The 27,538-nt window shown below is 50.4% G+C and overlaps 11 protein-coding genes across 11 annotated transcripts; 7 read left to right on the top strand and 4 right to left on the bottom strand.

The window, feature by feature from the left end:
* Positions 1 to 91: 91 nt before the first annotated feature.
* Positions 92 to 1,843, top strand: N7481_011550 (COP9 signalosome complex subunit 1; the record flags this gene model as incomplete). The annotated part of the gene is made up of 4 exons (XM_057270769.1): positions 92 to 279; positions 335 to 431; positions 487 to 767; positions 821 to 1,843. Exons 1-4 carry the CDS (start codon positions 163 to 165, stop codon positions 1,841 to 1,843), a joined length of 1,518 nt encoding a protein of 505 aa, XP_057117943.1. The 5' UTR covers positions 92 to 162.
* A 1,291-nt stretch (positions 1,844 to 3,134) lies between these two features.
* N7481_011549 (class I SAM-dependent methyltransferase) lies at positions 3,135 to 4,649 on the top strand (the record flags this gene model as incomplete). The annotated part of the gene is made up of 1 exon (XM_057270768.1): positions 3,135 to 4,649. One exon carries the CDS (start codon positions 3,135 to 3,137, stop codon positions 4,647 to 4,649), a length of 1,515 nt encoding a protein of 504 aa, XP_057117942.1.
* Positions 4,650 to 5,537: 888 nt separating this feature from the next.
* N7481_011548 (cytochrome P450) lies at positions 5,538 to 7,481 on the top strand (the record flags this gene model as incomplete). The annotated part of the gene is made up of 5 exons (XM_057270767.1): positions 5,538 to 5,597; positions 5,770 to 6,647; positions 6,714 to 6,990; positions 7,052 to 7,221; positions 7,298 to 7,481. The coding sequence occupies 5 exons, from the start codon at positions 5,538 to 5,540 to the stop codon at positions 7,479 to 7,481; spliced, it is 1,569 nt and encodes a 522-aa protein (XP_057117941.1).
* A 1,573-nt stretch (positions 7,482 to 9,054) lies between these two features.
* N7481_011547 (uncharacterized protein) lies at positions 9,055 to 9,895 on the bottom strand (the record flags this gene model as incomplete). The annotated part of the gene is made up of 2 exons (XM_057270766.1): positions 9,055 to 9,645; positions 9,776 to 9,895. 2 exons carry the CDS (start codon positions 9,893 to 9,895, stop codon positions 9,055 to 9,057), a joined length of 711 nt encoding a protein of 236 aa, XP_057117940.1.
* Positions 9,896 to 11,051: 1,156 nt separating this feature from the next.
* N7481_011546 (putative MFS transporter) lies at positions 11,052 to 12,787 on the bottom strand (the record flags this gene model as incomplete). Its single annotated transcript, XM_057270765.1, has 2 exons — positions 11,052 to 12,473; positions 12,536 to 12,787. 2 exons carry the CDS (start codon positions 12,785 to 12,787, stop codon positions 11,052 to 11,054), a joined length of 1,674 nt encoding a protein of 557 aa, XP_057117939.1.
* A 610-nt stretch (positions 12,788 to 13,397) lies between these two features.
* Positions 13,398 to 13,813, bottom strand: N7481_011545 (uncharacterized protein; the record flags this gene model as incomplete). The annotated part of the gene is made up of 3 exons (XM_057270764.1): positions 13,398 to 13,499; positions 13,545 to 13,634; positions 13,688 to 13,813. 3 exons carry the CDS (start codon positions 13,811 to 13,813, stop codon positions 13,398 to 13,400), a joined length of 318 nt encoding a protein of 105 aa, XP_057117938.1.
* A 938-nt stretch (positions 13,814 to 14,751) lies between these two features.
* Positions 14,752 to 17,317, top strand: hrdA (E3 ubiquitin-protein ligase HRD1; the record flags this gene model as incomplete). The annotated part of the gene is made up of 4 exons (XM_057270763.1): positions 14,752 to 14,775; positions 14,878 to 14,982; positions 15,076 to 16,129; positions 16,185 to 17,317. The coding sequence occupies 4 exons, from the start codon at positions 14,752 to 14,754 to the stop codon at positions 17,315 to 17,317; spliced, it is 2,316 nt and encodes a 771-aa protein (XP_057117937.1).
* A 655-nt stretch (positions 17,318 to 17,972) lies between these two features.
* N7481_011543 (putative mitochondrial carrier protein (Rim2)) lies at positions 17,973 to 19,229 on the bottom strand (the record flags this gene model as incomplete). The annotated part of the gene is made up of 3 exons (XM_057270762.1): positions 17,973 to 18,185; positions 18,289 to 19,012; positions 19,117 to 19,229. The coding sequence occupies 3 exons, from the start codon at positions 19,227 to 19,229 to the stop codon at positions 17,973 to 17,975; spliced, it is 1,050 nt and encodes a 349-aa protein (XP_057117936.1).
* Positions 19,230 to 20,126: 897 nt separating this feature from the next.
* N7481_011542 (DUF3431 domain-containing protein) lies at positions 20,127 to 21,387 on the top strand (the record flags this gene model as incomplete). Its single annotated transcript, XM_057270761.1, has 2 exons — positions 20,127 to 20,489; positions 20,536 to 21,387. 2 exons carry the CDS (start codon positions 20,127 to 20,129, stop codon positions 21,385 to 21,387), a joined length of 1,215 nt encoding a protein of 404 aa, XP_057117935.1.
* Positions 21,388 to 22,650: 1,263 nt separating this feature from the next.
* On the top strand, positions 22,651 to 24,260 carry N7481_011541 (uncharacterized protein; the record flags this gene model as incomplete). The annotated part of the gene is given in 3 exon segments (XM_057270760.1): positions 22,651 to 23,252; positions 23,272 to 23,856; positions 23,909 to 24,260. 3 exon segments carry the CDS (start codon positions 22,651 to 22,653, stop codon positions 24,258 to 24,260), a joined length of 1,539 nt encoding a protein of 512 aa, XP_057117934.1.
* Positions 24,261 to 25,469: 1,209 nt separating this feature from the next.
* N7481_011540 (uncharacterized protein) lies at positions 25,470 to 27,490 on the top strand (the record flags this gene model as incomplete). Its single annotated transcript, XM_057270759.1, has 2 exons — positions 25,470 to 26,929; positions 26,989 to 27,490. 2 exons carry the CDS (start codon positions 25,470 to 25,472, stop codon positions 27,488 to 27,490), a joined length of 1,962 nt encoding a protein of 653 aa, XP_057117933.1.
* Between the last annotated feature and the right edge of the window lie 48 nt (positions 27,491 to 27,538).

Here is a 27,538-nt window from a genome sequence, read left to right as displayed (position 1 = left end):
ATTTGATTTCACGCAAGCTCACCTCCTGTCACAACTCTTTTACCTCTTCTTGGAAACCCTTTTTAACTGCTTAATAACTTTATCTGACCAGTTTTCGCGTTTGACAGCACCCCCGGCTTCCTTGACCCATTGAGCCCCCACCAAAAAGCCTGGCTGCGTAGGATGGATACCATACCAGATGCCTTTGCTCCGGCCCAGATGGGCTCCTCAGCTGCGCCTCCAAATTTGGGCTCGGGTACTGGCCCGCTCGGAGAGTCTCTTTCTACAAAGCCTGTAAAGGTGGATGGTGCGTTGATCCTCACGCGGCGGCTGCTCCCCCACCGCTCCCCCGCAGACACCTACCCCAAATCCATTGCAGCTGGACCGAGAGCTAATTTCTGGCAGACCCCCCCCCAAGTTGGACCTCGATTCATACATTGCCAACTACACAGGTATGCTATTGGAGCATTGCAGGCTCGCTGAGTCATTTCTAATGCTGTGGAATAGGTCGGACTCGATTTAACCGCCTCTACCTTATCGGAAACACCTCCACTGTCCTTGCCGTCGATGCTCTCAAGTTCGCTGTCGCAGAGGCCAAATCTGGGAAGGATGTTGGACGATATGAAAAAGCAGTTCGTGCTCTGGCGGAGGTAGCCCCGGGTGAGCAAGATGCCACCCTCGACTCTGTTTGGGTCTCGGATATCCAGCGCTCGGTCAGAGCCCAGAGCGAACGCTTGGAACATGAGCTGCGGGGATATAAGAATAATTTGATCAAGGAAAGCATCCGGGTATGGAAATCTTGCCTGGGCTACAAGTATCGGTAACTGACAATACTCACTAGATGGGAAACGAGGACTTGGGCAACCACTACTATGAAACGGGAGACCTTATCGCCGCATCGAAGGCATACTCACGGATGAGAGACTATTGCACAACACCAAACCACATCGCCTCCATGCTATTCAAGATGATTAACGTGTCCGCCGAACGCGGAGACTGGATGGGCGTGCAATCTAACGTCCACCGACTCCGCAACTCTCAATCGAAACCAGAAGATCTCCTGAAAAACCAACCTAAGATACTAGCTGCCCTGGGCTTATCGCAGATGCATGCAAAGTCCTTCCGCGATGCAGCCACGAGCTTCCTCGCTGTAGACTCCTCTCTGGGCGACTCATTCAGCGAGATTATTACACCAAATGACATTGCCGCTTATGGAGGCCTATGCGCCCTAGCCTCCATGGACCGTCAAGAACTTCAGAAACAGGTGCTGGATAATCCATCATTTCGAAACTTCCTCGAACTAGAGCCGCATATTCGTCGAGCCGTTGCCTTCTTCTGCAATTCCAAGTTCCGCCCTTGTCTCGATATTTTGGAGAATTACCGCACCGACTATCTCCTCGATATCAACCTCCAACGCCACGTCCCGGCGCTTTACACTCAGATCCGCACCAAGGCTATCCAGCAGTATCTGGTTCCATTTAGTTGCGTGACGCTCGACTCGATGGCGGCTATCTTCGCTCCGGACGTGGTTGGAGGCGAGGCCCGACCAACCGAATTGAAGTCATCCTTCGTACAAGAACTCATTCGTCTTATCAAGGAAGGTGTACTTGATACCCGGATTGATCTCGAGAAAGGTCTTCTAGTTTCCAACCAGACAGATCTGCGAACCGAGGTCCAGACAAAAACTCTAGACAGCTTGAGCAGTTTCAACAAGGAAGCGCACCTGCGAATCGTCCGTGCTGCTGTCCTACATGCTGGGCTGGAAATTCAAGAAGGTGACGCCGAACAAGGCCCACGGCAGTCACACTCAAGTGCAAGAAGAGGGCCGGGCGGTTACCGTCGGGGTGGTGGACTCGTTGGTTAGATAGCTAAGCCAGGTCTCTTCCAGTGAGCTATACGTGAATGAGTGAAATGAGGCATGAATAATACCCGAAATGAACGGATTCCGAACATTCTAGTAGAACATTAAAATCCAACCTTGATATCTTTGATCACAGGCAGTAATCAACGCTGCGTGGAGTATGGTAGCTCTGCAAACCAAACCTAAACCTAAACAACACGATCCGATCTGATATGATCTGCACGCCCCGAGCGCGACGGTCGACCTCACAACGCCGTCTTGTCACCCAACGCAGACGCCAACCCCAACCCCTATCAAAAAACTGTCCACTTACTTCAATGAGTTTAGTTTCACATGGTCAGGTTACTCCTTTCAGAACCCCTGAAATCCCACAATGGGCAAAAACAACACTCGCTTGACCCAGAACAAAGAAAGTATGATACATTCCACGGCAGGCGGAACACAACGGAGCGAGAATCGAATTAGAGCTATGGCTGGCTGGCTAGCTAGCGCTGCTATGGATCAAATCTGCCGGAATCTGCGATCGCACGGACAATGAAAAAGCAGTCCTCGGCGTGATTTTCGTCGGTCACCAGTTCAATTCGGGGCATTTTTTTCATCCTCGTCACACCCTAAACCCCATTGGATGGACGCCCAAAAAAACGTCACGCCTGTCAAAGAACGTTTCTGGCTTGGGTGGATTCTTCTACGAACCGTCTCCGTACCAAAGCCCTCCAATATTCACTTCCTTTATCCGGTTCGGGTGGGGTCTTGAGCTGTTCCAATATTTTCTTTTCTCTTCTGTTGCGCCGCGTGTTTTGAATTACATTAATACCCAGGCATTTACGAGGAAAAGCTGGAAATACAAGACCTGCGATTCAATTCCGATCCATTCGGATTTGAATTGGAAATGCTCACCTTTGTTTGAATTTCGTTTTGTCGGCACAATGCCCTTCGGTCATCATAATCTTACCAAGTGGATTCATAAAACACAGTATCGATAAGCTTTTTTTTTTCAACAAGAAAAAAAAGAGAGAGAAAAAGAAAGCTGACAGCCGAATACAACTACCTCTGGAAGGTCCAATTCAATACAACGGGGTTGGAACTGACACTTTTCCTTCCTCGCAATTGCCGAATCGAATTGCTACACCAATCGCGTTAGGCCGCTCTGCACTACACAAGAGAAACTCGAACATTACCGTGAGACCCGGGGGTAAAGAGGCACAGGACAACTAACCCTCGCATTCGTTCACCCCTCTCTTTCTATCCTGTCTTGCAGAAATGACAAGTTCCTGTGCTCGTGAATATTTCCGCCATGCATCCTGACACTGCTCATTTCGACTCCGAGATGGACACGGACGACATGGCTGTTGAGGATTTCTTACACGCTGCTACATCTACCTCACTCGAGGGCGACTCGCTGTCGTCGTCGGGGCCGAAGACGGAGCCGGAGTCACGTTGTGATCGATGCATAGGCGTTGAACCACGTCCGAAAGAAGTTTGTTCTTCGCCATCGCCCTTGCTACTTCAGCCTTTGCATGTGTCGGAAGGTGAGCTTGAAGGTGGGCCCGTTGTCGGCGAAGAAGAGTCCTTGTCATTTCAAGGTTCTTTCGGGGGTTCGCGCCGTTGGTCTGGTTTAGTTGAGTCTCCGGGCGTGGTACCTGAACTTGTTCTTTTACCTCAGTTGAGTGTCAGCGTTGAACCTACGCCGATATCTGGGAATATTCACATTCACCCTGAACAGAACACCGATTTCTCTCAATTGGATCCAATTCCAGAAGAAATGGTATACGAGAATGATAGTGTTGGAGAAAGGAAAACGACTGCCAACTCTGCGCCGCTATCATTGTACCAAGTTACTTCGGATTCGTCAACTACGGAATATTCGGCAGAAGATAATACATGGATAGGATCGTCAGCAGAGCACATTTCAACAATAGAATCAACACCAGTCGGCACAACACTCCACTCGGAATTTCACCCGATCTCCTTCTACCAACCAGCGCTTGAGCTACAGTCAGGCCTGGTGCCAAATGAGGTTGATACAGATGACCCCGGGTATACATCTTCGGCAGCATCAACGAACGGCGAAAATAGCTCAGTCTTCGATGAAGACTATCATTCCGACACTTCCAGTCATACAGCCTCACTCCTATCAGACGTGAAAGACTACTGCTACGAGAATGGCCGACGATATCACTCCTACCGCGAAGGCCACTACGTTCTCCCCAACGACGAACCCGAACAAGACAGACAAGACCTCCTTCACCATGTCCGCAACCTCGTATTAAACTGCGACCTCTTCCGCGCCCCGATAAGCAAAAATATACAACGAGTCCTAGACATCGGGACTGGCACCGGAATCTGGGCCATCGACTTCGCAGACAGCTACCCAGGAACCGAAGTAGTCGGCACAGACCTCAGCCCCATCCAACCATCCTGGGTCCCGCCCAATCTACGATTCATCGTCGACGACGCCGAATCACCCTGGCTATTCAGCACAAGCAGGCCCTTCGACTTCATCCATGTGCGTGATTTGGGCGGCGCAATCGCTGACTGGCCTCGGTTGCTTCGCCAGGCTAACGAACATCTGCGTCCTGGAGGTTGGGTCGAATTACAAGAATTCGAAGTGACGCTCAAGTCGGACGATGACGAGGAGCTGCATCTCGCACCGACGTTGCGCGAATTCCTCGGTCAGCTGCATGCGGCCAGCGAGGCGTTTCACCGGCCCATGAATATCGCCGAGGGACACCGGCAGCGGCTGATCGAGGCGGGTTTTGAAGATGTACGGGATGAGGTGTACAAGGTACGACCAGTGTGGGTGATCTGATTCGTCCGGATGGCCTCCCTTTTCCTTTTTGCTTTCTTTTCTTTTTACCTTTTACCTTTTCCGTTTTGTGTCTGTTTGATTTCTTGCTATCAACTGACCTTTTGTTTCACCCGGTGCTCGGATAAGGTTCCCTCTAGTGCCTGGCATGATGATCCTATTCAGAAACAGATCGGTCGGTATAATCTCTGCTCATTGCTCATGGCGGTCGAGTCGTATTCTTTGGCCCTCTTTACACGGGTGCTTGGTTGGTCAAATCATCAAACCCAGGTATTCCTTGCGGGAGTACGGAGAGATTTGAGGAATCCCCAGGTGCATACGTATTGCAATTTGCATATTGTGTATGGTTCGGAAGCCATGGTTCCCCTAGGAGGATTAGGCGAGTCGGCAATTGGGCTGAAGCTCGGAGTATTCATTGGATGTCGAGGGGATGGGGATGGGAAGGAATGAGATGGGATGTAATGGGTGAAGATGAGATAGTAGAATCAGATTCAAAGAAGAAGGAGAAGAAGTAGGGGGAAGAACTAGTATCATCACGAGATAGCAAGATAGAAGAAATGGGGGAGGGGTTGAAGTTGTCTCTCACCTGGCAGTCACTCCTCCTCTTTTCTTTGTTCCCCTCTTCCTCTCTCCGTCTTCTCTCCACTCCAACTCAGTTACTGCTACTGCTACTGCCGCTGTCCGAACATTTTCATTCCAACTGACATATCTCCGTGTTACTTCGGCTACCACAGTCTCATATCCAATTACCTTCCAGCCTCGCAACCAAGAAACACGGTCTGAGGCCTCATCCTCGTCCCAGATGAATGACCACCTGGGAGTAAATACTCCATGGACGAGCAGTCCAGCATCACGAGGGGTCTCATCTCGACTCTGCATTCATACTTCATGATGTTTTCATCCTGGGAAACCTCAACTTTCCCCATCTGGAGCGTGTCTGCAGGAGTCCTGGTAAGTTGTGCTCCTCGTACACCCCCATTCCATTGCAGCTGCAGAACCCTACATCCATCTTGCCCCACCCCAGTTAAGCCTCTTACACCTTCCGAGAAGCCCCCCCTGTATCCCAACACTCTGGTTCTACCGTATCATCGCATGCTGACCCAGTCATCGCACACGCTTCTAGCTTGGCCTCACGGTTGCTTTCTCCATCCTCTACGAGCTCTATTGGTCCCCACTCAGTGACTTCCCGGGCCCAAAGCTCTGGGCCATCTCCCGCATCCCCCTGCAGATCTCCGTCGTCCGGGGCACGAATCATCTAGATGTCTACCAGATGTTTCAGAATTATGGCCCCGTCGTCCGGATTAGTCCAGACGAGCTCGCCTTTGGTACCGCACGGTCTATTCATGATATCTACGGCCAGAGACCCGGCGGCTGTTTCGAAAAGGACCCGTCCCATTACTTCATGCCGCCGAATGGAGCACACCATGTCGTTAGCACACCCGACCATAGTGTACACGCGCGGCAAAGACGCCTTCTCGCGCCTGCATTCACGGAAAGAGCACTTAGAGAGCAGGAATGTCTTATTCAGGGCTACGTTGATACCTTGATATGCAAGTTGCGGGAAGAGGCCGACGTAGAGGACGAAACCTCATCGCAGCAACACCCCGTCGATCTCCGTGACTGGCTAAACTACACGACCTTTGATATCACCGGGGATCTGATGTTTGGCGAGTCATTTGATTGTTTGAAAGACACTCGGCTGCATCCGTGGATCGATCTACTCGCCAACTCAATCAAGGCTCTTTCCGTCGTCGGGATTGCGGCGCAGTTCCCCATCCTAAAGACAATTCTGGAAGCATTGACGCCGTCAAAGTACACAAAGCAGGCGGAAGATCACTTCAATTTGACTGCCGAGAAGGTGGATCGCCGGTTGGAAGCTAACATCTCGAGACCCGATTTCATTTCCGCTATTCTGAAAAATGGGCTGAGCGAGAAGAAGGGCCCGTACTGTGATGGGGAGAAAATCATGAGTCGAGCGGAAATTCACTCGAATGCATTCATGTATGCAAGCGGAATACCTTGGAAACAAATGAAAGAAACATACTAATCTGCTTGATGCTTATCTAGTCTTATCATCGCAGGCAGCGAGACCGCGGCGACATGCGTGACCGGTTGCATCTATTATCTATGCATGTATCCACAGACTCTGACTAGGCTCGTCAACGAGATTCGCTCTTCCTTCGAGAGTGAGACAGAGATGACATTCCGGACCATCGCCACGCTGAAATATCTCTCTGCTGTCATCGAAGAGGGACTACGCATGTATCCGCCTCTCGTAACGAGCCTATGTCGCATTGTCCCAAAGGGCGGGGCGCTTGTTGATGGTCATTACGTGTCGGAAGGAGTAAGTCGTATACTCTATGGTTGACTTGAGCCAGTTTATATAATGCTGATTTCCTTCCCAGACCAAGGTCGCATTCCACCACTATGCATCGTACCGCTCAGCTTCGAATTTTGCCTTACCCGACGAATTCATCCCAGACCGATGGCTCGGAACCGACGCCCGTTTCAACGGGGATAGCAAAGATGTTTTGCAGCCATTCAGCTACGGACCACGCGGGTGCCTCGGCAAAGGGTATCTAATACGTTCTCGTTTCCATTTCCTGTAAAATTGACAAGAACCTTACTGACATCAGTCCAACTTTGATTAGCCTCGCTTATGCGGAAATCAGACTCATTCTCTGCAAGTTACTGTGGCACTTCGATATCACACTGTGCCCGGAAATCAAACAGGGAAACTGGACCGATCAAGGGGTTTGGTTTTTCTGGTCCAAGCCACCTCTCATGGCGACTTTGCGTGATCGCTTTGCTGAAGAGAGTCTCTCCTTCGAGTAAATCTTGACCGAGCCGAAAGGGTGGTTATCTTGCCTAGTCATTGTTTAACTTTCTCGGGCTCGTCTTTCCAGGTGCGGTAGCGTGGGTGATTAAGTTTCCTTTTTCCTTTTCTCTTTTCACTGTTCTCTTTTTCTCCCCTGGGAGGTGGATGTCAAATTCAGTCTATTCTTAACGATCTACGATCTTGTTTGATCTGCATTTCATCCTCGGTGCCTTTAAGCGTTCTTTCCTTTTTATTTTGCATTGTTTTGGCGTTGGGATTAAGTCAAAGCTGATCATTGCGGCGACTGGCTACATGGTTAGGGATGTAGAGTCAGAGACTGATCAATATTCAAGACTCAATGCAAAACATGCATAACAGAGACTATAGAGTACTCAAAAGACATCTAGCTCACCAAGTCCGAAATTTTTTTGAATGAACGCGTCTTTAATAAACAATTTGACTCGTAGTAATCCATTGATTTGTAGCATGGTACTGAGCAGGTCGGTAGAGTAAAAGGAGCACAACTTTGGAAGGTAACTAGTATCAAACCACGTATTACTAATACTAGTAAGAAGCATATAAAGACCACTAATCCCGAGGTCTGTATAGTACTATTCACCCAAACTAATAATTACATTCCAAGAGTAATAGCTGCAGAATATCTATACAACAAACGAACCAAGTTAAAGAAATCCGCCAACAAACCTTGGAATATTGACGTAGATCAAGTTATCCATCCCACACGCGGTGGCGGATGATCGACAATGCAAGGACGGATGGATGTACATCCAAAGAATAACTATCGCACGGACCGGTTGTGATGTATCTTGCCGAGTATGCCATGTACTCCGACGCCATACGCATGGCAAAGTGACAGAAGTGGGGTGGGTCCTTGCGTCTATTGTATTGGGGTTGACCTTGCATTTGATGAGGACTGTCGTTCAAGTTTTTGGAGGGATTTTTATTGAATGACTTTCCTTGCTAGTTCCTTGTATGTATTTCAGGATTGCTTTTATTTGAATACTAGTAGTTGACACGATGACGCGTCAGTGTCGCTTGTTTTGGCCCTACGTATACCGAGTAAGCTAGTGTTGGGTGGGGTTCCATGTTCAATTACAAGGTTATGGCTGGTAAGGGAGAATGAGTAGATAGACTCACTGGCAGGCTTAGCCCTGGAGGGATACTTCCAAAGTCGTTTGAGTATCCGAAAGCACTAGGTAGGCACCACCACCACCACCACCACCACCACTACTACTACTACATGGAAGGATAGATATAGAACTCCAAAAGTTGTAATATGCAAATATATAAATTCGGTATAGGTATACACGAGAGGTGAAAAAATACAGGAATCACGCTGGATCATGCTGTCGTGGAGAAAGGTATCAATCATTAAATAATTAAAGATGAATACATATATGCCAGGACACAATGAATCCATCCATTAGAAGTTAGTTACCCAGAACCCTAAAGTAAAAGTAACTTTGCAAAACCAATATCGCGCCAGCATCGCAGATTAGGGCACATGCTGAAAAACGCGACCACTGCACCCAAGAGACACTAGGAAAGAAGGGGAGGAGGCTGTTCGCTTTATTTTGAGCTTAGACCAGAGCGAAGGCCAGGGCCAGAGCGGCTCCACCGAGAGTCCAGACGTTGCCGGCCAGAGGGGCGGCGGCGTTGGGGAGAGGGGTGGCGGCGGAAGAACCAGTGGGGGCCGGGGTGCCGGTGACGACGCCGCCGGTGGGTTTGAGGGGGACCGACGAGGTCGCCAGACGGGTGGAAGAGGGCACGCGAGTGGATGACTTGACGGGGCTCGACACAGGGCAGGAGGTCGAGGTCGGGGTGACAGTCGAAGTGGAAGTCGAGGTAGGGGTCGGGGTGACGGTGGAAGTAGGAGTGGGGGGTCGACGTGGGAGTCGGGGTGGTGATGGTGACAGCCATCCAGTTAAGGTCCTTGGGGCCCAGAGTGTGGGAGACAGTGACGGTACCGTCCTGAGCCACGCAAGAGGCCGAGGTAGTGCCGGCAACGTTGCAGGAGACCGAGGCAGTGTTGCCCTTGCCATCAGGGTTGATCAGCTGCACAGAGGTAGGGGCAGCGATGGCAGTCATGCCTGCGCCGGGAATACCGCAGGCGGAAGCGCTGGTAGGGCAAGTCACCAAGTAGGTGGTGGCATCGCCGCTCTGTTTGTTTGTTGTTAGCGGATGTTTTCGGGTATAGATCTTTCGCAATGCGACAAGACTTCGCGATAGACCACAACAAGTCCGAATCGCCTCGCGCGTCTCGCCACATCACCGAGAATCATGTACATACCGAGCCCTGAACACCGCACTCGAGGTCACGGTCCTGGAAACCGGGCAGGAGAAGGTTGGCGGTTTTACCGGCAGACACGGCAGAGGCACCGGCCAAGATAGCAACAGTTTGGAAGCGCATATTGAGAGAATGTGAATGAATGATTGAACGAGTGACGGGTACACAGTACTTGGAGTAAAGTCGACTAGAGAATAGCGACGGTATTAAAGAAAGACTGAATTAAAGAAAGTAAAGGCAGCGAAGCGCCCGGCGTAGTGAAGAGTGTGCAGCGTGAAAGAGAGAGAAAGAGACCGGGGGTCCGGGGCGATACGCTCATAAAAGTACAAGAGCGGGCCAAATGCGAGTGCGTCTTGGCATGGGGCAGAACCTGCTGGCTCTACTCCGTACGAGTAATTCTTGGCCTCGCATCGTGGTGATTGGGGCCGTGTGTGTGATGGCGGGCAACACTAGAGGGAACGGTTCAGGCACAGGCCCAGGAACAGGCCCCAGGGGTTCCCCAGTCGGACCCTTCACAGGGCACCAGGTGGAGTCGACGAGCCTCTAGTGCCGTGTTCCTGCTTGTTCCTGCTGCAGCTGTGGAAAAGGGGCGAGAGCTAATTGAAGCTAAATGGGGGGGCGCTAGACTCTCTCGAGTATAGACGCCGGTCAGAGCCAGGGTTGGCTTGATTATGACTGGAAGAGGTAATGGGTTGGTCGCTCATCATCACCGCCAGGCGAAATTGCGCTCCATTGCGAGTTGTCCATTCAGAGATCGGCGTAAAATGAGGTCCATTGTGAGGTCCATCGAGAGTCTAGAGGAGTCCAGATCGTGGATGGTGGAGAGGGAGAGAGAAGAGGGAGAGAGAAAGTGCAAACTCGAACTTGAAAGGAGAGTCGGGACCAAGTCGGGCCAAGTTGGGCCCGCTTTTCCGGGGGTGTTTAGGTGCCACACCAGTTCATCGATTTAATTAATGACCACGTTAGTTTAGATTAAATATTGATGTGGCTTGCCCCTGGATTCTGACAACGCGGAGTACGGAGTACAATTACTACATGCGAGTAGTACTCTGAGCTGAGCCTTGTAGGAACATGTATACTTGATCATAACTATCGGCTCTTTTTTGCTGCCCTACATCTGCCGCATCCTGAAACCACGCTATGAATAGGCGCATACCCTAGGTCGCTAAAACCAACATTAACAGAAGCATGAAAAGTCTCAATTTTTGGCCCCAATACTCCGTCATTAGCACCCCCTAGTTGGGGGGTCGGGGGTGAGGGGGTGAGGGGCAGGGCAGGGCTATAGAGCCACCGCCATCCTCGGCGCAACATGATTCATGACACCACACACAATCCCTGTCGCAAGCAAGATCCCATTGAAAATAGCCATAATGTAGAATGGCGTGCCCGAAGACCACTTGTCGAACAAGAGCCCACCCACCTTGGTGAGCAGCAGGATTCCCGCCCCACCGTACAGGGAGTAGACGCCCGCGATAGATCCCTTGAGATGTGACAAATGCTGTAACCGCCGATTAATTGATCCTGCAATCAGTGACTGATTCTCGTCCGATTCCCCGCCCTCGCCCTGTGAGCCGTTCTGCTCCTGGTAGATCTTCCGCAAAGTCTCATCGTCGATACTGACACTCAGAATCCCGTTGCTGAGCACCGCCAAGCTGCAGACAATGGCGCCAATCTGGCTAATCCCAACCAGAGCCATGATTACAAAAACTCCACCACTGCCATCGGGCCCCTTGTACTGCGGACTCGGTAGGAGCCCAAAAGACATGTATCCCACCACTCCCACAAGGGCCGCAAACAGAAGCGGAAAGTTGTAGCGTCGGGACTTGTCCGTCAAGTACCCAAACGCTGGTGCGGCAATTAGAGCCACGAGCTGAGACACCCCCGTTAGGATGGAGGCGACTATGTAGGCTTTGGGGCACGCCCGCTTGATCTCCCCTAGTCCCGAACCAGGTGTCGGTTCATGTAACTCGTCGCAGAGCCCAGACACTCGATAATAATGGTTTACAGCCAGAGGAATGAACAGAGAAATCCCCACCGAAGAAGCCCGGGCGACAAAGCCTCCCACATATCCCAGTCCAATGCTGCGATTGCGGAAGCCGAGCAGCATAGCCGTCGTCAGCTGTTTCCAGTATGGCATCCTGGATGGTGACGTCCTGGAATCATCATAATCGTCGATATCCTCCAAGGAATCGCATTTCCACAATGAACTCCATCCCTTCTTTTCTTCACCAGGAAGATTGCGAAGACCGATGAAACTGACCAATCCGATGAGCAAAGCCACGGTGGCCACCAAATAATAACTACGCTGAATTGCCTCGGCCGGCGAAAGGCCCAGCTTCTCAAAACGAGCTGGAAGGGGCAAGAAAACACTGAGCGAAACAAGGGCGCCACATCCCGCGAACAATCCAACAAATCCAGAGAGTCGAGCGGAAGGCGAGGCCACGGAAGTACCGGATCCGCCACCAGCAGCTCGCAATCGCTCAGGCGTGATTGTTAATTCAGATGAGACGGACGCGCGGTATGAACAGGCGGCATGTGCTTTACCCGTCACACTCGGCAGGACCGCTGTGACCATAGTTGACACGGCCGAGCCACCAAGACTGAAAAGCAGCCTTCCGAGGAGAAGTTGAGGGTAGACATTCGTGGCCTGCACGAAAAGAACCAGCGCAAGCGCGATAATCAGATACCCCACAGTGCACACCTAACACCACGTAAGCAATGGACAATGTTTAGATCGCGTGTGAAGGGAGAAATGTAACATACATGGCGGACACCTATACGGTCGGAAAGAACACCCCACAAAGGACAAGCAGCCAGTGCAAGTAGCTCATCTGCGAAGCCGAGAGTGCCGACGGCGTCGCCCTCGCCACTGTGCAGCCCAATGAGGTCAGTCACCACAAAAGAGACGGATGAGTTGATGAAGACCAGGAATGCGATAGAAAACGGACAGACACCCAACAGATATGTTAGAGTCTGCCTCCTAGAGGCGGTGAAAAGGGCTGGAGACGATGCCATCACCGTCGTCAGCGCATTGCGTGGATGGAAGAGTGAAGAATGGAGGAAGAATCAAGGCGGCCATCACGATCGGCGAGTTTCAGTTCAGCTTGTGCCACCAACGCGGGGAGTCACGTGCTGATCAGATAACAAGGTGGAGATTCTTCCCGATCGGGCGACCTTTGGGACAGCTAATGATTGAATTAATTATATTCCAGGGCTCCTCTGTATGCGACAGGCTTCTCTACAGCTTCGACATACTTGTAGTACTACTATCTATTTTGATGCATGCCCAGGTGTCTGTTGCTGGCTACTACTAGTAGATGGTAAATACTAGTATAGGCTACCTGTCCGTGATTGATCCATGATTCTGGTCTTGAAGGCTTGTCTCTAGATAATCCTACAACATGCCGCCTTAGTCGGCACTGGCAGATAAACGAGCTTCATTCATGATCCCAACATTGAACCTTACAGAGTCACAGAAAACGAAACGGTATTCAACCTTTGAAAGTTTGAGATTTTTCTACAACCTAGAGTTACAGTGTCTAAGGTTCATAGCATAATGTGTATTCAATTCACTACCGGAAATTACCCTGGAGTTTAGCTTGTAGTCTTTTGGGATATTTCCAACCTATTGTCTGAGTTCGCATTTTCTAACTGTCGCTCTCACGCTCTCTGGGTATACGACCCAGAAGTACGGATTGGACTTCGCTCGAGGCTCGACAAGATCGATCTAAATCGTAAGTATAGATCATTGGATTTATGTCCAAGTACTCACATCGTAGTTCATGAAGAGTGCTGTGACAAACTTCTTGATTTTAAAAAGGGCGACGTGCTGGCCCAAACAACCTCGTGTTCCCGCCCCGAACTGTTACAATCAGACATTGAGCATACCAGGAAGATCGGCTAAGCTCGACTTACACTAAGCAGGCTAGCTTCAAACTTTCTGATATGCGACGGTTCGCCTTCCAACCAGCGGCGGGGGTGCCACTCATCCGCATCGTCACCCCATGTCGGCTTATAGCGGTTAGTGATATAGGGACTCATGTCAATTACAGTACCTCCAGGATAAAATTGACCACAGATTGTGGCTCCCTCTGCTGGAACTCGTTCAAGAGGTATAGAGAATGGAGAGTCGAGCCTGAGTTACTCTTTGATACAAGCGTCTAGGAAGGGGAGGTTCTGGAGCTCATGCCATTGGGGAAAGGGTAGAGTGAGCCCGGTGTCACTGCTTTGCTTATCCCGCAATTCGGCGCGTACTGTTTCTAATGCGTCAGGGTTTTCTACTAGAAAACAGACCATAGATCGAAGCATGGGGGCTGTGGAGTCGGCCACTCCGAGGATATTGGCAAAGGTCCATGTTGACACAAACCGAAGTGGCACTTTATCCGGAGACAGCTGCCTACTGGAAAGCTACCGCACTCGGCATGGTCATTTTGACACTTATGTCTGCTCAAGAACGCACCCTTACAGCTTGGTATAATCTCCTTGAAACGAGGGTAGGCCTTATGATCAATAAGATTTGGAGCGGTGGCAATGGTTCCCAGAGTTTGATTGGATGTGAACTGCCATTATAACGGTAGATGTTGAGTTCTTCAGGTCCAACTTGCCGCTACCGGTTCTGGAACTTGATGAGGATTCGTCGATTGAAGAACCATTTTCGAGAACTACGAGTAATTTCCAAATTAGCTGTAGACTCAACCGTGATTTAATATAGTCTCAGGATACTTTTCCCTATCCCCAACTCCAGTGATACTTAAAAGCTCATTTGAATCAAGAAATGTGTCATTGTCGATGCCTGATATTCTGATGGGCTGGGGCACGTGCCGCTGACGTAATATGCGGAGACGTGGGAGAGTGGAAAGCTGTCCAGATGGAGTTACCCAGCTACTTCTATACTCCATACTCCACGTCTCACATCTCCCTCCTTCCAGGTCCCCCTCTCTCCTCTGATGACCTGCCAATTCGTGTCTCAGTGATTCGCCATGAGACTGGCCGCCTACACCGGGGTAAGTATTGTCCCTCCGCCTAGCTGCCCTTTCACTCTCACTCTCCGCTCTTCGCCCCCTCAAATCACTCCCCAACGAACGACTCCTGCTAACAGCTCACAGGCCTCAGTGGCCCTAGCCACCGGTGTGTTCTTGAAGGCTCTTCACCAAAGAGCAAACTTCTACGCAGCATGCGTATATCTCTCGCAGAGCAATGCGAATCTGATGGTGAGTTGATACAGTCTAGTCTGATTGCTTGTCACCCCCGTCGTCCCACCCCGAAACGTGGCTGACCGCGCGCTCCGAGCGCCGCGCTTCTAGATCTTAACGAATTTATGTCTTCTCGTGACCGGTTTTGTTCTCTTCTGGTTACAGCGACTTCTATACGGGCCTTTGCGACCCATCGAAACCGAACAATTATATGAGCGGGCGTGGTTCGCCGTTACCGAGACATGCTTGGCCATGACCATCTTCCGGGGTGAGATTGGCGGTTGGTTTCTGGTTATGTTCATCTCGCTCCTGGTTGGAAAGGTCTGGGGATGGATTGGAGAAGGCCGGGTCGAATATCTCGAGCAACAGCCCCCGGCAAACCCTCGATTATTTCATACACGCCTCGCCACCTCGTTGGTGTTGTCGGTTCTCTTCAATGCCTTCATGTTGCAGTACTGCATCAACACGGTTATACACCAAGCGCGCCCAGATATGATGGTGATGTTCGGATTTGAGTTCGCAATCTTGACCATCCTATCAAGTTCCACCACCGCTCGCTATGGAATCGCATTGGTGGAAATCTATGTGACCCGCCAACAGTTGAAGGCGAGGATGGACGAACGCCGAGCAGAGATCCGAGAAGCAAGATTGGAAGCAATCCGAGAGCACGCGCGCGCTGGAGAAAGCTCCCCGCCCGCAGACCTTCCCAATGAGAACGATATCAATGAGCTTGAGATTGATGTACCCGGATGGGAGGAAAAGGGCAGATGGGTCTTCTACCTAGATCTTTTGACCGACTTTGTGAAGCTCGTAGTCTATTTGGTATTCTTTGCTATCCTCCTTACCTTCTATGGCTTGCCTATTCACATTTTGCGCGACGTTGTTGTTACTATCCGCTCCTTTGCCCGGCGGATCATGGACTTCCTCCGTTACCGCAATGCGACCAGGGACATGAACGAGAGGTACCCGGATGCGAGCCCGGAGGAGGTCGCCAGGGAAGAAGTCTGCATTATTTGCCGCGAGGAGATGATTTCTGTTCAGCCGGCCGCCGCTGCAGATGATGCTGCTGGAGAAGGTGCTCCGCCACCAGCTGCAGACACACAGCGTGTTCCAGACCGTCTCCGCCCCAAGAAACTCCCTTGTGGTCACATCTTGCACTTTTCGTGTTTGAGGAGCTGGCTGGAACGACAACAGAACTGTCCTGACTTGCCGGCGACCAGTGGTTGGTGCTGCGGCCGCGGCCGCTCGAGGAGCCGCCGGTGCTAATGCTAACAACGCCGGCAATGGCGCTGGCGGGTTTCCTCCAAACCAAGTACCGGGCCAGCCGGGTGCACAAGGGGATGGAGCACCCAGAGCTCGCGTCTACCAGTTCGGTCCTTTTCGGGTCGGTTTCGGTGCTGTACGTGGCGGAGATCTGTTCAATAATCTTCATCAGCAAATCCACCAAGGAAATGCGCCATTGCAACCCGGGGCAAATGCCAATCCACAAGGAGCACGTCAAATTGGATTTGGATTTGGATTTGGTCGTCGTCCGCCCGTGCCTACACCCCATGGTCAACACCATCCTGCCCCAGCGTCCAACATCACCGACGTCCACACTCAGCTGCAACATATCGAGCAGCAGATAACCCAAGAGATTATGTCCCTGCGTGCCGCCACTGAGCAGTTCCACCATGTGCGCAACCTTCAACTAGAATTAGATCGACTGCGTCAAGAACAGGCCAATATCACTGTTCCAACAACGTTTCCCGCAGCCACCGCACCGCAACCTGGACCGTCAGGAACCTCAGCACGTCAATTTTTGGCTGGGCCTGGCTCCTCTGTCCTGTCAGCTGGGGATAGCCGGTTGCCGGAAGGACTTAACCTTCCGCCAGGTTGGACACTTGTCCCTCTGCAGCCCAACGAGCAAACTGGTCAGAACGCACCGCAAAACGTTATCCCCACACCAACAACAAGCCTATTCCCGAGCGGACAGTCACCTACCCGAGTGCACCAGCCTCCCGCGAATAGCAGCAACGAGCCCGCCGGAAGCACCGCGCCGATTCCAACCCCCGAAACATCCACTGCAGAGACACAGTCAACAGCACCTCCTACATTGCCCAACTGGGGAATGCCAAATGGATCATCGGCGGCGGCGGACCACCGGGCAGACTCACCGTCCCAAGAATGGACCGATGTACAGTCGGAGCAAATACCAGAGACAGGCCCATCTACTATTCCAACAAGCTGGGGCAGCGGTGCCCAACCCACAAAGGAAGCAGCGGAGGAAGAAAGCAGCACATACTCCGAGTCTGCATCAAAGGGCAAGGCTCGCGCAGCCACCGTGGAAGAGGCAGACGAAAACGTCCGCTAAATCCATAGATATCATACCCCTCCCCCAATTTTGTACTTCCCTCCCCTCTTCTGAGCTCCCAGCTCTAGTCCCCTGATCGCATTGCCCCTTCTCCTTGGATCAGCGTTGCATGGCGTTTTTTGAAGTAAAATATCATACCCGGGTTCTCTTTTCTTTTCCTCCACTTCTCATATGAGGTTTCGGGCTTCCTTGGATAAAGAATGTTCAAGATACTGCTATCTGATCCTGAGCGGCACACTGGCATTTTGAGCCCTTATACCAATGTAGATTTTCCCTAAATGATACACAGCCCTCAAGACTCTCACCTCGTCATTCTATGCTAGGGACTTTAATAAAATTACAGGAGAGCCAGGACAAAATGATAAGAGTCGAAAGTTCTTTTGGATGATAGTGACAAGATGATATATAATACAGTTATTCAAGACAGGAGATTCTATCCACAATTCCCAGAGCAAAGAAAAAAACACGAAAAAAGCAACAGTATGATGATCCCACCATATCAAACGCCGTAGATAGAATACATGCAATTAGGTTTCGCAACAGCATAACCAGCCCCGCAGAAAAATAGCCAGAGCAAAAGCAAGATGATAGAAAAGCCGCTTCTTTCAATAATAGTGTACAATGTGGCAGCCCACATAAGAGGAGAGCGTTATGTTCATTCGGATGTGCCGACAAGTCTCAGGACGAATTCGTACACGCCTAGGGTGATGATGGCCGAAGGGACGGAGCGGATCATGTGTGGCGCCAGTCCACCGTAGAGGCCAGCCATGCCCTCTTCTTTAGCGATGAGTCGGAAGCACTGCACCAGACCGGTGTATTTGGGGCGACCGTTTTCGAGAGGAGCCTGACGGAGACGGGTACGGATGACCTGTAGCAAAAAGGGACAGTTGTTAGAAAAATTCGACAGAGTAAGTGGCTGGCTAGCTTCCCAGCAGAGCCAGTTGAGTGTGTGCGTTGTTTTCAATACGTACCTCGTGGGGATAAGCAATCAAAGCAGCAGCAAATTTGGCAGAACCCGCCGCACCAGTTGTACTGATCCAACTAGTGATTTCCCTTTGCGTTGGCGTATCCGTTCCATCAGGCGAGACGAGTGACCGTTGCAAGATACCCTTCAAACGCTCATACAGAACCAAGTGCAAGGCCGTCTCAGCCGCACCGAGGTAACTCGCGCTGAGACCCTTGTACAAGCCACCCAGACCTTCCTGACGAAGGACCTGACGGATACAGTCGAGACTATTCTTGTACCGGCGGTTTCCGGTACTTGTTTGAGCCTTGTCGAGTTGCAAGCGAGTCTTCACGAGCCAGATGGGATTTGTTGCGGTGGAGGTGGCAATGCCGGCAGAGATAGCGGCCTGCGCGTGAATGAGTGTTGAATCTTCGCCGCAGCCAAACATGTGAGCGCCGATGCGCTTGCAGTTTCCGTAGACGTAGAATTTGATTGCAGTGGCCGGGACCACACCGGCGAGACTGGGTCCTAGGCCACGGAAGAAGGCTCGCCAGCCTTCAGCTCGGTAGATGTTACTAATTATCCGGGATGTTTTGTGGTTTGTGTGTTGGGCATTGGTGATTTGGGGAATCGGGGAAGATGCGGAAGAGGCGGAAGGTGCAGGGGGTCGTTGGTAGAAGTCGGATTGGAGGCGTGTACGGAGGACATCGAGAGGGGAAGTTGCGATTGCAGTTGCGAATCCACCGCTCCTATTTAAACATAAGATGATGAGTTAGTCCGATGTTGGGGCTTCTTGATGTTTTGTTTCCGAAAAAAAAAGTTGCCGCGTGGCGACGGGGAAATCAAAACTTACGCGCCGGCGAGAAGGTGGGCTAAGGGGTCGTGGGATTTCTTGGGAGAGGCATGAGAAGCCTTGACGGAGATGGCCTCTTCAGCGGGACGACCTTGGATCTTGGAAGACTGCATCATGACAGCCTGAGCGCATCTGGGGAAGCAAGATGAACGAGAAATTTCCCGTTTGGAGGTTGCGGCGCCGCAGGTTTTCGCGGTGTCACGTGAGATAATGGACTGATAACTGCCGTGTTCTGATTGGTCAGTCTATACACAATTCTGTACAAGTACAGGATGTATATCTAGGATAGTATTCACTGTTCAGTTAGTATATGCGTACGAGTAGTAGAAATGTAGTGGAAATATCTATCTGATACTCCGTAGTAAAGTATCTGGCAGGTGGGAACTGATGGCCAGGCACGGATGCATGTAGTATAAGAGACGAGTCCATACGACTTTAGTATTGCATTATGCTGCAAGATCTGTAGGACCGCGTATATACTCCATCCCCCGTACTCCGCAGGGATCTCATCTCTGAACCGGTGCCAGTGAAGCTTCTAATCCACTGGGTTCAGTCTTGGATTGGGGCCATGGCCATGGGAATACTCGTCATCAGCGGGCAGTGCTCAGTGGGCGATCCACCGCCGACCACATTTTCCCCCTTCCATTCGCCCCACGGTGGTGACCCTTCCTGGCTCGATTGGCTGGACGGGACTGACTGGAGCTTATGTGAACTCCAGCAGTGATCTGTGATCTGTGATCTCTCCCTGAGTCGGTGCTTTGCTTCCATCTCATCGACCCTTCCATTCCTTTACGTCCCCATTCCCGCCCTGCAATGAGGCCACCTTGTTGACTGCAATGATTTACCCCTGATCTACGTGTACGTCAATCGCGCGACCCTGATCGCTTCTGCGCCCTGTCACACATACCACAGGATCCAACAGTTAGCATCTTGCCAGGACTGCCCAGCTAACGTTTGCCCTGTAGGACAGATAATTCTCCGCGTCCAACCCATCCCGCCAACCCCTTTCGATGGTCCTCTCACGGCGAGCGGTTCTCTTCCTCGGGTTCTGCTTCTTTACTTTCGTCTTTTTCACAGCTCGCAGCTTGCGCCAACCCCACGCATGGGAGTCCGTCCCGCAGGCCATCGGCCTGGGAGAATATCTTCCCTCCAATTCCCATGGCTCCGGCGCCAGTACCAATTGGTCAATGGCATATAATGTCAGCACCGGTCATAACAAACCATACCCTTACGTTCCACGACCAAACTTCGTCACCGGAATTCCCAAACCGCTCGGAACGCAGTATACAAAACGACTCGTCGTGCCGCGCACAACAGAGGAAGATGTCCGCTGGATCGCAGAGGAGCTTCCGGACTGGGATACGGCTATCTACGTCGCGAATGATCCCTCGGCCCCCCCTGCACCCACCTGTGAACAAGGGCAACGAGGTCATGATCTATCTGACCTATGTCATTGATTTCTACGATGACCTTCCCGACGTTTCGGTCTTCGTACACGCACATCAGAATGCATGGCACAACGAAAACCTCTTCGGCGGCGATACTGCGGAGACCGTAAGGCGATTGAATCTAAACCGCGTGATCCGAGAAGGCTATATGAATCTCCGCTGCGGTCAGGGCCCCGGGTGTCCTGATTGGATGCACCCCGGCGAAATCGAGCCCGACGAGACAAAACAGGAAGAAGTCGTGCTTGCCCGAGCCTGGAGCGAGATTTTCCCCGACGACCCAGTCCCGTCGGTCCTGGCACAGCCCTGCTGTGCCCAATTCGCCCTATCAAAGGAGCGTATTCGAACAATCCCTCGCTCTCGCTTCGTGTTCTACCGTGACTGGCTTCTGCAAACTACCCTGAGTGATTATATAACTGGGCGAATTTGGGAATATCTTTGGCAATACGTCTTCGCCGGCGAGCCGGTCTTGTGCCCGGATGAGAGCGTTTGTCTATGTGATGGCTATGGATTCTGTTTTGGTGGCCTAGACAATTTTAGAGCATTCCAGGAGGCGATGGAAGAGCGGAATGAGTTGCAGCTTGAGGCTGATAACTTCGATTGGATGTCGGAAGACCTTGAGACGACCAAAAGCTTTGGCGACCTAGATGAGACCATGGATTTGAACATCCCTCCGCCAGGCGGCAAGTCTGAAAATGAAAGACCGTTGGCTGCTAAAACGCGGGAGGTGGAAGCTCTATTGGAAAACGCGGTCGCCCGAGGCAACGACCCCAGGCTTCGTGCCGAAGAAGTTGGGCGACCTTGGAAATATGGCGATGGTTTCTAGAGCTTCTGGCTGTTGGAACCCCATGTTCGGTCTCCCTCCAGAACACAACATCATGATCTATATGCTATATACTACCATTTACTTTTTGGCGTTTGAGATGGGTTTCATATTGGGCAGTCTACAGTTAGATTATCTAGCTCTTTCATTGTTGCTTTTGTCTTATACTTGGGATGCGTTTTTTTGCTGCGCTTCTGATCTATCAAGCTCCTATTTCAATGGCTGTATATTTATACCATTGTTATTTCTTGCGTTTTAGTTGGCCAGCTGGATTGGCCAGCATTTCAGAATTAAGATCACACAATTTTTTGGGAGAATGACACTTTTTGTACTAGACTACCGATGAACAAGCTAGTATCTATCCCGTCAAAATCAAATCTTACGGGATCACTCCATTGATCAGACCGAATGTCCCGCGTCGAAACAAGAAAGTTGGGTCGTGCCTCCTCGGCCCCCTTTCCATGATAGGAAACGTTTGTGCAGATGATATAAAAGTGCCATTTTATATCTCATAGTTGGAGCATATAAGCCACCAGCAGCGACGATCGGTCTGCCTTTATCTCCTTCTGGGACAATACTCCCCTCGGAGTTATATAAACTCAGTTGCTCTCGTCTATTGAAAGCGTTGCCTGGGCGTCATCAGCATGCGCCGCAGATATCACAGAGTAGTACTAGTTGTTTCCGACGAACCAATGTGCTCCCAGTTTATGAGATCTTTAGATTCATAGATCGGTAGACCGGGAAACATGTGAAATGATGAGTTCACAAGGAAGAAGGTTCCCTCCAACTGAACAACGGACGGATCAGGAGCAAAGCCCGAGATAATGGGATTAATGGGAACTATAGCCATGGCAGTGGTGGGGATAGGAGAAGATTTCACGGAAGATTCGGAACATGTGAGTTAGTGGAATAAATATGGATTGATCCTTCCACGCGTACGCCTCTTTTAAAACAGCAGTTGATAATTCCTGTCATTACCCGGGTAATTTGCCGTAAGGCCGACAAGCCCAATTTTGAGGAAACTGTTTGAGATAAAGCTACGCACGTTTTAGATAATAGTCGGCAGTTCTAGCCTAAAGTCAGTCCGCATATATTCATTGTAAATGCTATGAATGATCGGAGACTTTAGAACCATGGCACGAATACGCTGCGAGGTGATCTGAGAAAAGATGGGGTATATCAACTCCTCTGCTTTACCACCACCTGGGCACTTATGGGAAAGGTCACTTTTCTTGGCTGAGAAAAAAGAAAATTAATTCTTGCACCATGCAGCTGAAGGCCCCAGAACCACAGAAGCCTCTCAAAGGGTATTTCTTCTTTGCCAATTCTCTACATCCTCGTGTCAAATGGTGGATGGATGCCCACCTTCGCAAGTTATACTTCTACTGCTGCATTCTTATCTTAAGCAACGTTGCAAATGGATTTGATGGGTCAATGATTAATGGGCTCCAGAGTCTGCCCTACTGGCAAATATACTTTGACCATCCGAAAGGAAGCATCCTTGGCTTCTTCAACGCATCAACGAGCCTTGGATCCATTATTGGTTTGCCTTTCATACCCCCACTGCTTGATCGATATGGCCGAAAATCTGGCATTGTGGTCGGTTCGCTTATTGTGGTTCTTGGTCTTGGCTTACAGTCCGGTGCGCTCAACCTCGGCATGTTCGTGGCGTCGCGTTTCTTGATAGGCTTTGGAATGGTTATCGCAACCGCAGCAGCGCCTTTGCTAGTTGCTGAACTTTCTCACTCCCAAAATCGTGCAATCTTATGTACATTTATGGGTATTTCGTACGGAATTGGCTCATTTATCGCCTCCTGGGTCACCTTTGGTACTCTTAAGATCTCAAGCAACTGGGCCTGGCGTCTTCCGTCTCTTCTGGTTGTGCAGTTCAATTATTCTATGTTTTATTTGGTTCATCCCTGAAAGCCCCCGATGGTACATCAGCCGTGACCAACCGGAAAAGGCTCTCGAAATTCTGGCATACCACCAAGTAAATGGGAACTCTCGAGATGAATTCATTCAGTTGGAATATCTGGAAATTCGGACTTCATTCATGATCGATGACAATGTCAAGAATACTACAAAATACACTGACTTCCTAAGAGCGCCAGGAAATCGCAAACGTATCGGTATTATTGCTGCGCTCTCCCTTTTCAGTCAGTGGTCGGGGAACGGTCTTGTATCTTACTATCTGACCGTCTTCATGAATTCCATCGGTATCACTGAAGCCGAAGACCAGCTTGGTATCAACGGTGGATTGCAATCATGGGGTCTCATTGTCGCTCTTACTTTTGCATTCTTGATTGGCATGCTAGGGCGCAGACCAATGTACTTAATCGGGACAATTGGAACTTTAGTCACCTTTGTCGTATGGTCCATTCTTAGCGCACGTTATTCGATCAAAGACGAACCGGGCCTGGGAAAAGGAGTGGTGGCCATGATATTCTGCTACAATTTCTTTTACAACTTCAAGTAAGATTCTATCAGTGAAGCAAAGAAACGATTTACTAACCATGAACTACAGAACGGGAATTTTGTCAGCCTACCAGATTGAAATCTTGCCATATGGTCTACGAGCCAAAGGTAGTGTTATAGCTTCCTTCGTGATCCTTGTGGCGGTTTTTTTCAACCAGTATATCAACAGCCTCGCTCTTGACGCAATCGGCTGGAAGTACTATCTATTCTATTGCAGCTTTCTTGGATTTGAGGTTTCTGTAGTCTGGAAATATATTGTTGAAACGAGATATACTCCGATGGAAGAAGTTGCAAAATATTTCGTTGGTGATCGGGCAGACGTAGTTGAATTGACGATTGCTCAAAAGGAGAAGGACGACATGGAGAAGGAAGGAAAAGGTGAACACATGGAAACTGTCTGATGAGTATAGCGTTGGTTGTAAGGAATGCAAACGAGCAATCGATGCGATGTTCTTTAGTTAGAGAGCCCTTTGTTCTTCACCGCAATATAGTAGTTTTAGGAAATGCCAAAGAAGTTGCGTGATCGAGACTATCAGAAAAAGTTCATCAAATAACGAACTGTATATGTATTGAATTGTATTCCAAGGTTGGCCCCTTGAGTGGTGATAACCCTTTCGTCGTTCACGTTAATAGATAATTCAGATTAAATATTGGTAATACTACGCGAATCATAGGTGTTAGCTACTGCATAAAGTTGTTGACGGATCTAAACCTCTCAAATTTCTATTTAGCCTGTACCCCTCAAATGTCTCCAAGAAGAACCGGTGCGGCCCATTAATTTTCCAGGGATCAAATCCTCTTAACGACAGGCAGTTGGGAAATACCTCCAGGTGAAAAATCACTGCTAGAAAACAAGACCGTATTCATCTCTCTCTGAATTTATTATTGTTGAACAGAATAAGATGCAACCTTGGGACTGCCAGTTTGTTATTAGAGAGAGGGATTGGAAAGAGAGAGAAACTACTAGTAGTACATATAGCCTAAATGGCAGAGAATGATTGTTCGAGACTTGAGCAGTCAGTTAAATGCAGTAAATGGACTGAATAGAACAGGCTATATCCAAGATAGAGTTGACATTAATTTCAAAGCCAAAGTAGGGCAATTAACTGGATCACGTGCGTCAATGTAACCACAGAATCACGTGATAGGCAGGTGGCATGGGAAGTTTGCACTGTCTGTCCTTCCTTCAAACGAACCAAACATCCACCGTCGCCAGTCGCGTTCTTATCAGCCCGGAGTCGTCAGAGCTCCGCCCGAGCTACTTCACTTCAATCCCCAGCACGATTGACACCCCCGTTTGGGGCGTGGAGTCGAGAGGATTCCCTCCAATCATCCCCAGCTTACCTCCTTCCTCCGTCGCCAATCCAACCGCCTCATCATCCGTCGCCTGTTTGGCTGATTAATTTGCGCCACGCGCTCTATTCGGAGCTTTACTTCCCCGACAACTACAGTCATTTGAGTCTATTGAGCAGGTTCCGTGAAGCGCCCTGGAAACAGAATAAGTCGCGCGCCCCGGCAGTTCGAAATTGAGGTCGCGCGCGGTTTTTTCTTTAACTCCCAAAAACACCATTATCCAGACATTCTTGCCTTTCCACCTCCGATACCGCGCCATGTCTAACTCGGCTTCCGACTTTAAGATAATATCCACTTCTTCGGCCGGTATGCCTACACAAACGTCTAATTCAAACGTCGACCCCAACAGTGGATATGCATCCAATGACAACCATTTAGCGGGCCTGGTGGAAGCAGCGACTGCCGCGGCAGACCACGATGTCAACGAATGGGCAGCAGTGGCGCAGGCGGCTGCCACCGCAGACGCAGCATCGAATCAATTAGACGGATACAGCGCAGATATGCATCTCGGAGATGACACCTTTAGTGATGCACACTTTGGCTCCGGGATGGGAGGAGGAAGGCATTTACGAGTGCCGAATGATCACTCGCAATCGTCCGGTCTCAGTCGCACTGTCTCTAAGAAGAGGAAGCGAAATGACGACAATCTAGATCCCCAACTAGCCGGAGCGGGTCTCGCACAGCAACACTATCAACCTCAACCTACCCAACATGGACACTCCAGTGACAGCATGAATATTCGATCCGTGCCCCCGCAGTCCCTGTCCGAGGCGCGCGCAGTCGGTGTGCATTCCGCTGCTGCGCTTTTCCGCCAACCATCGACCAACAAAAAGCAGACGCGACCTCCAATGTCGAAGCTCTTTTCGTCACTTGAACTATCTCCAGAAAACTTCCTTCATCTTCAAGCCGCAGCCAAGTCCTACATGCTGAATGATGATCACCCAGAGCGGCGCGACTGCGTTGGCCAAAGAGGAAAAGGTGATACCGAAATGGTTAAATTGCGCCTATGGAATTGCGCAAGGACCTTTTTGGATAGCGAGGGTAACGGAGATCGACTCTTTGGGGAAAATGTTGTCAATGAGGGCATGGGTCCGAGAACATACATCTGGCCACGCGATTCTCAAAAGATCATCTCATTAGTCATTCCTTTATTGAGAAGAATGGTGACGAATGAACGACAACGCCAGTATGCCATTGAAACCCGCAAAGGAGGTGGCCCCGATGAACGACATCGTCGGAAGACGGATGAAAGCTTCGCTGAGATGGGCGGTCCACGATATTCTCCCGAGCAGCAGCTTCAGATGCACGGCCAGAATCACCGCACAGAGAGCTTGAGTCAATCCATGCCTCCGCCTCCCTCGATCTCAGCTCCGCAGCCTCCTCCCATGGACCCTGGTCAGCCTGTCGAAATTGGACTGACTGATCTCTTGCTGGACGGGTATACCGTCGACTGGAATGAAATTGCCAGAACTTATGACATGTACAATCAAGACTACGAGCTGGATAGTCTCTGGTCTGTTTCCGGCCTCCAACAGCCCGATTGGCGTGGATTGGTTGCTGCGGTTGATAGCCATTACTATGTCGTTCACAATGGTCATAGCGAGTGTTCGTCCGAGTGCGAGGACGGAAACATCAACCGTATCATTCACTCAAATACTGCATCAGATCTATCCTGGCGGATTGGTGGAGGTCGCAGTCTGCCAGCCCGAGATGAGTTGTAAGTTTCAACATGGAGCCTTTGGCACCAGTTATGATCATCACTAACACCTCAAACAGTGCAAGCAGTATTACACGCGATGTGTCGAGAATCATACGAGAGAACATTGCCTCTCGAGAAGGCACCCACAACCCTCCGCAAGGTCAAGACCATCATTTCCCCTCATGCACTCAGCCAACTACAAACACTTCACCCGCCCCTACACATAACCCTTGTACGCAAAATCAAACATACCTCCGAATCAACATAGTCCAGGAAGGAAAGCGTATCTTACCTCGCCTCGACCTTCCCGCCGGCCAATGTCCAGACGTCGAAACGGTCAAACATGCAATTCTCCGCCGCTACCCGAATCTCAATGGATCGGCCAGCATTGATCATAATACCCAACAAGCGCGAGAGACGCTTGCTTCGTGGAAAGTCAAAGCCTGGCTACCGCAGGGTATCGTCCCTGTCCAAGCTGATAAAGAGTGGACCATCGCTCTTCTCACAGCCGAGACCACTGAATGGATGGACGGTGACTTGAAGGTCTTGGTCGAAATCGAGGGAAATACCCAGCACTAGGAGTGCCCTTACGAAATGGAACCATTTATTTCGCCGATCGACAAAAAA

The sequence above is a fragment of the Penicillium waksmanii genome (assembly GCF_028829765.1).
Source record: "Penicillium waksmanii strain IBT 27052 chromosome Unknown utg000009l:1.0-4314994.0:1.0-4318279.0, whole genome shotgun sequence".
Taxonomy (NCBI): Eukaryota; Fungi; Ascomycota; class Eurotiomycetes; order Eurotiales; family Aspergillaceae; genus Penicillium; species Penicillium waksmanii.
This window is presented reverse-complemented; position numbering and strand designations above follow the sequence as displayed.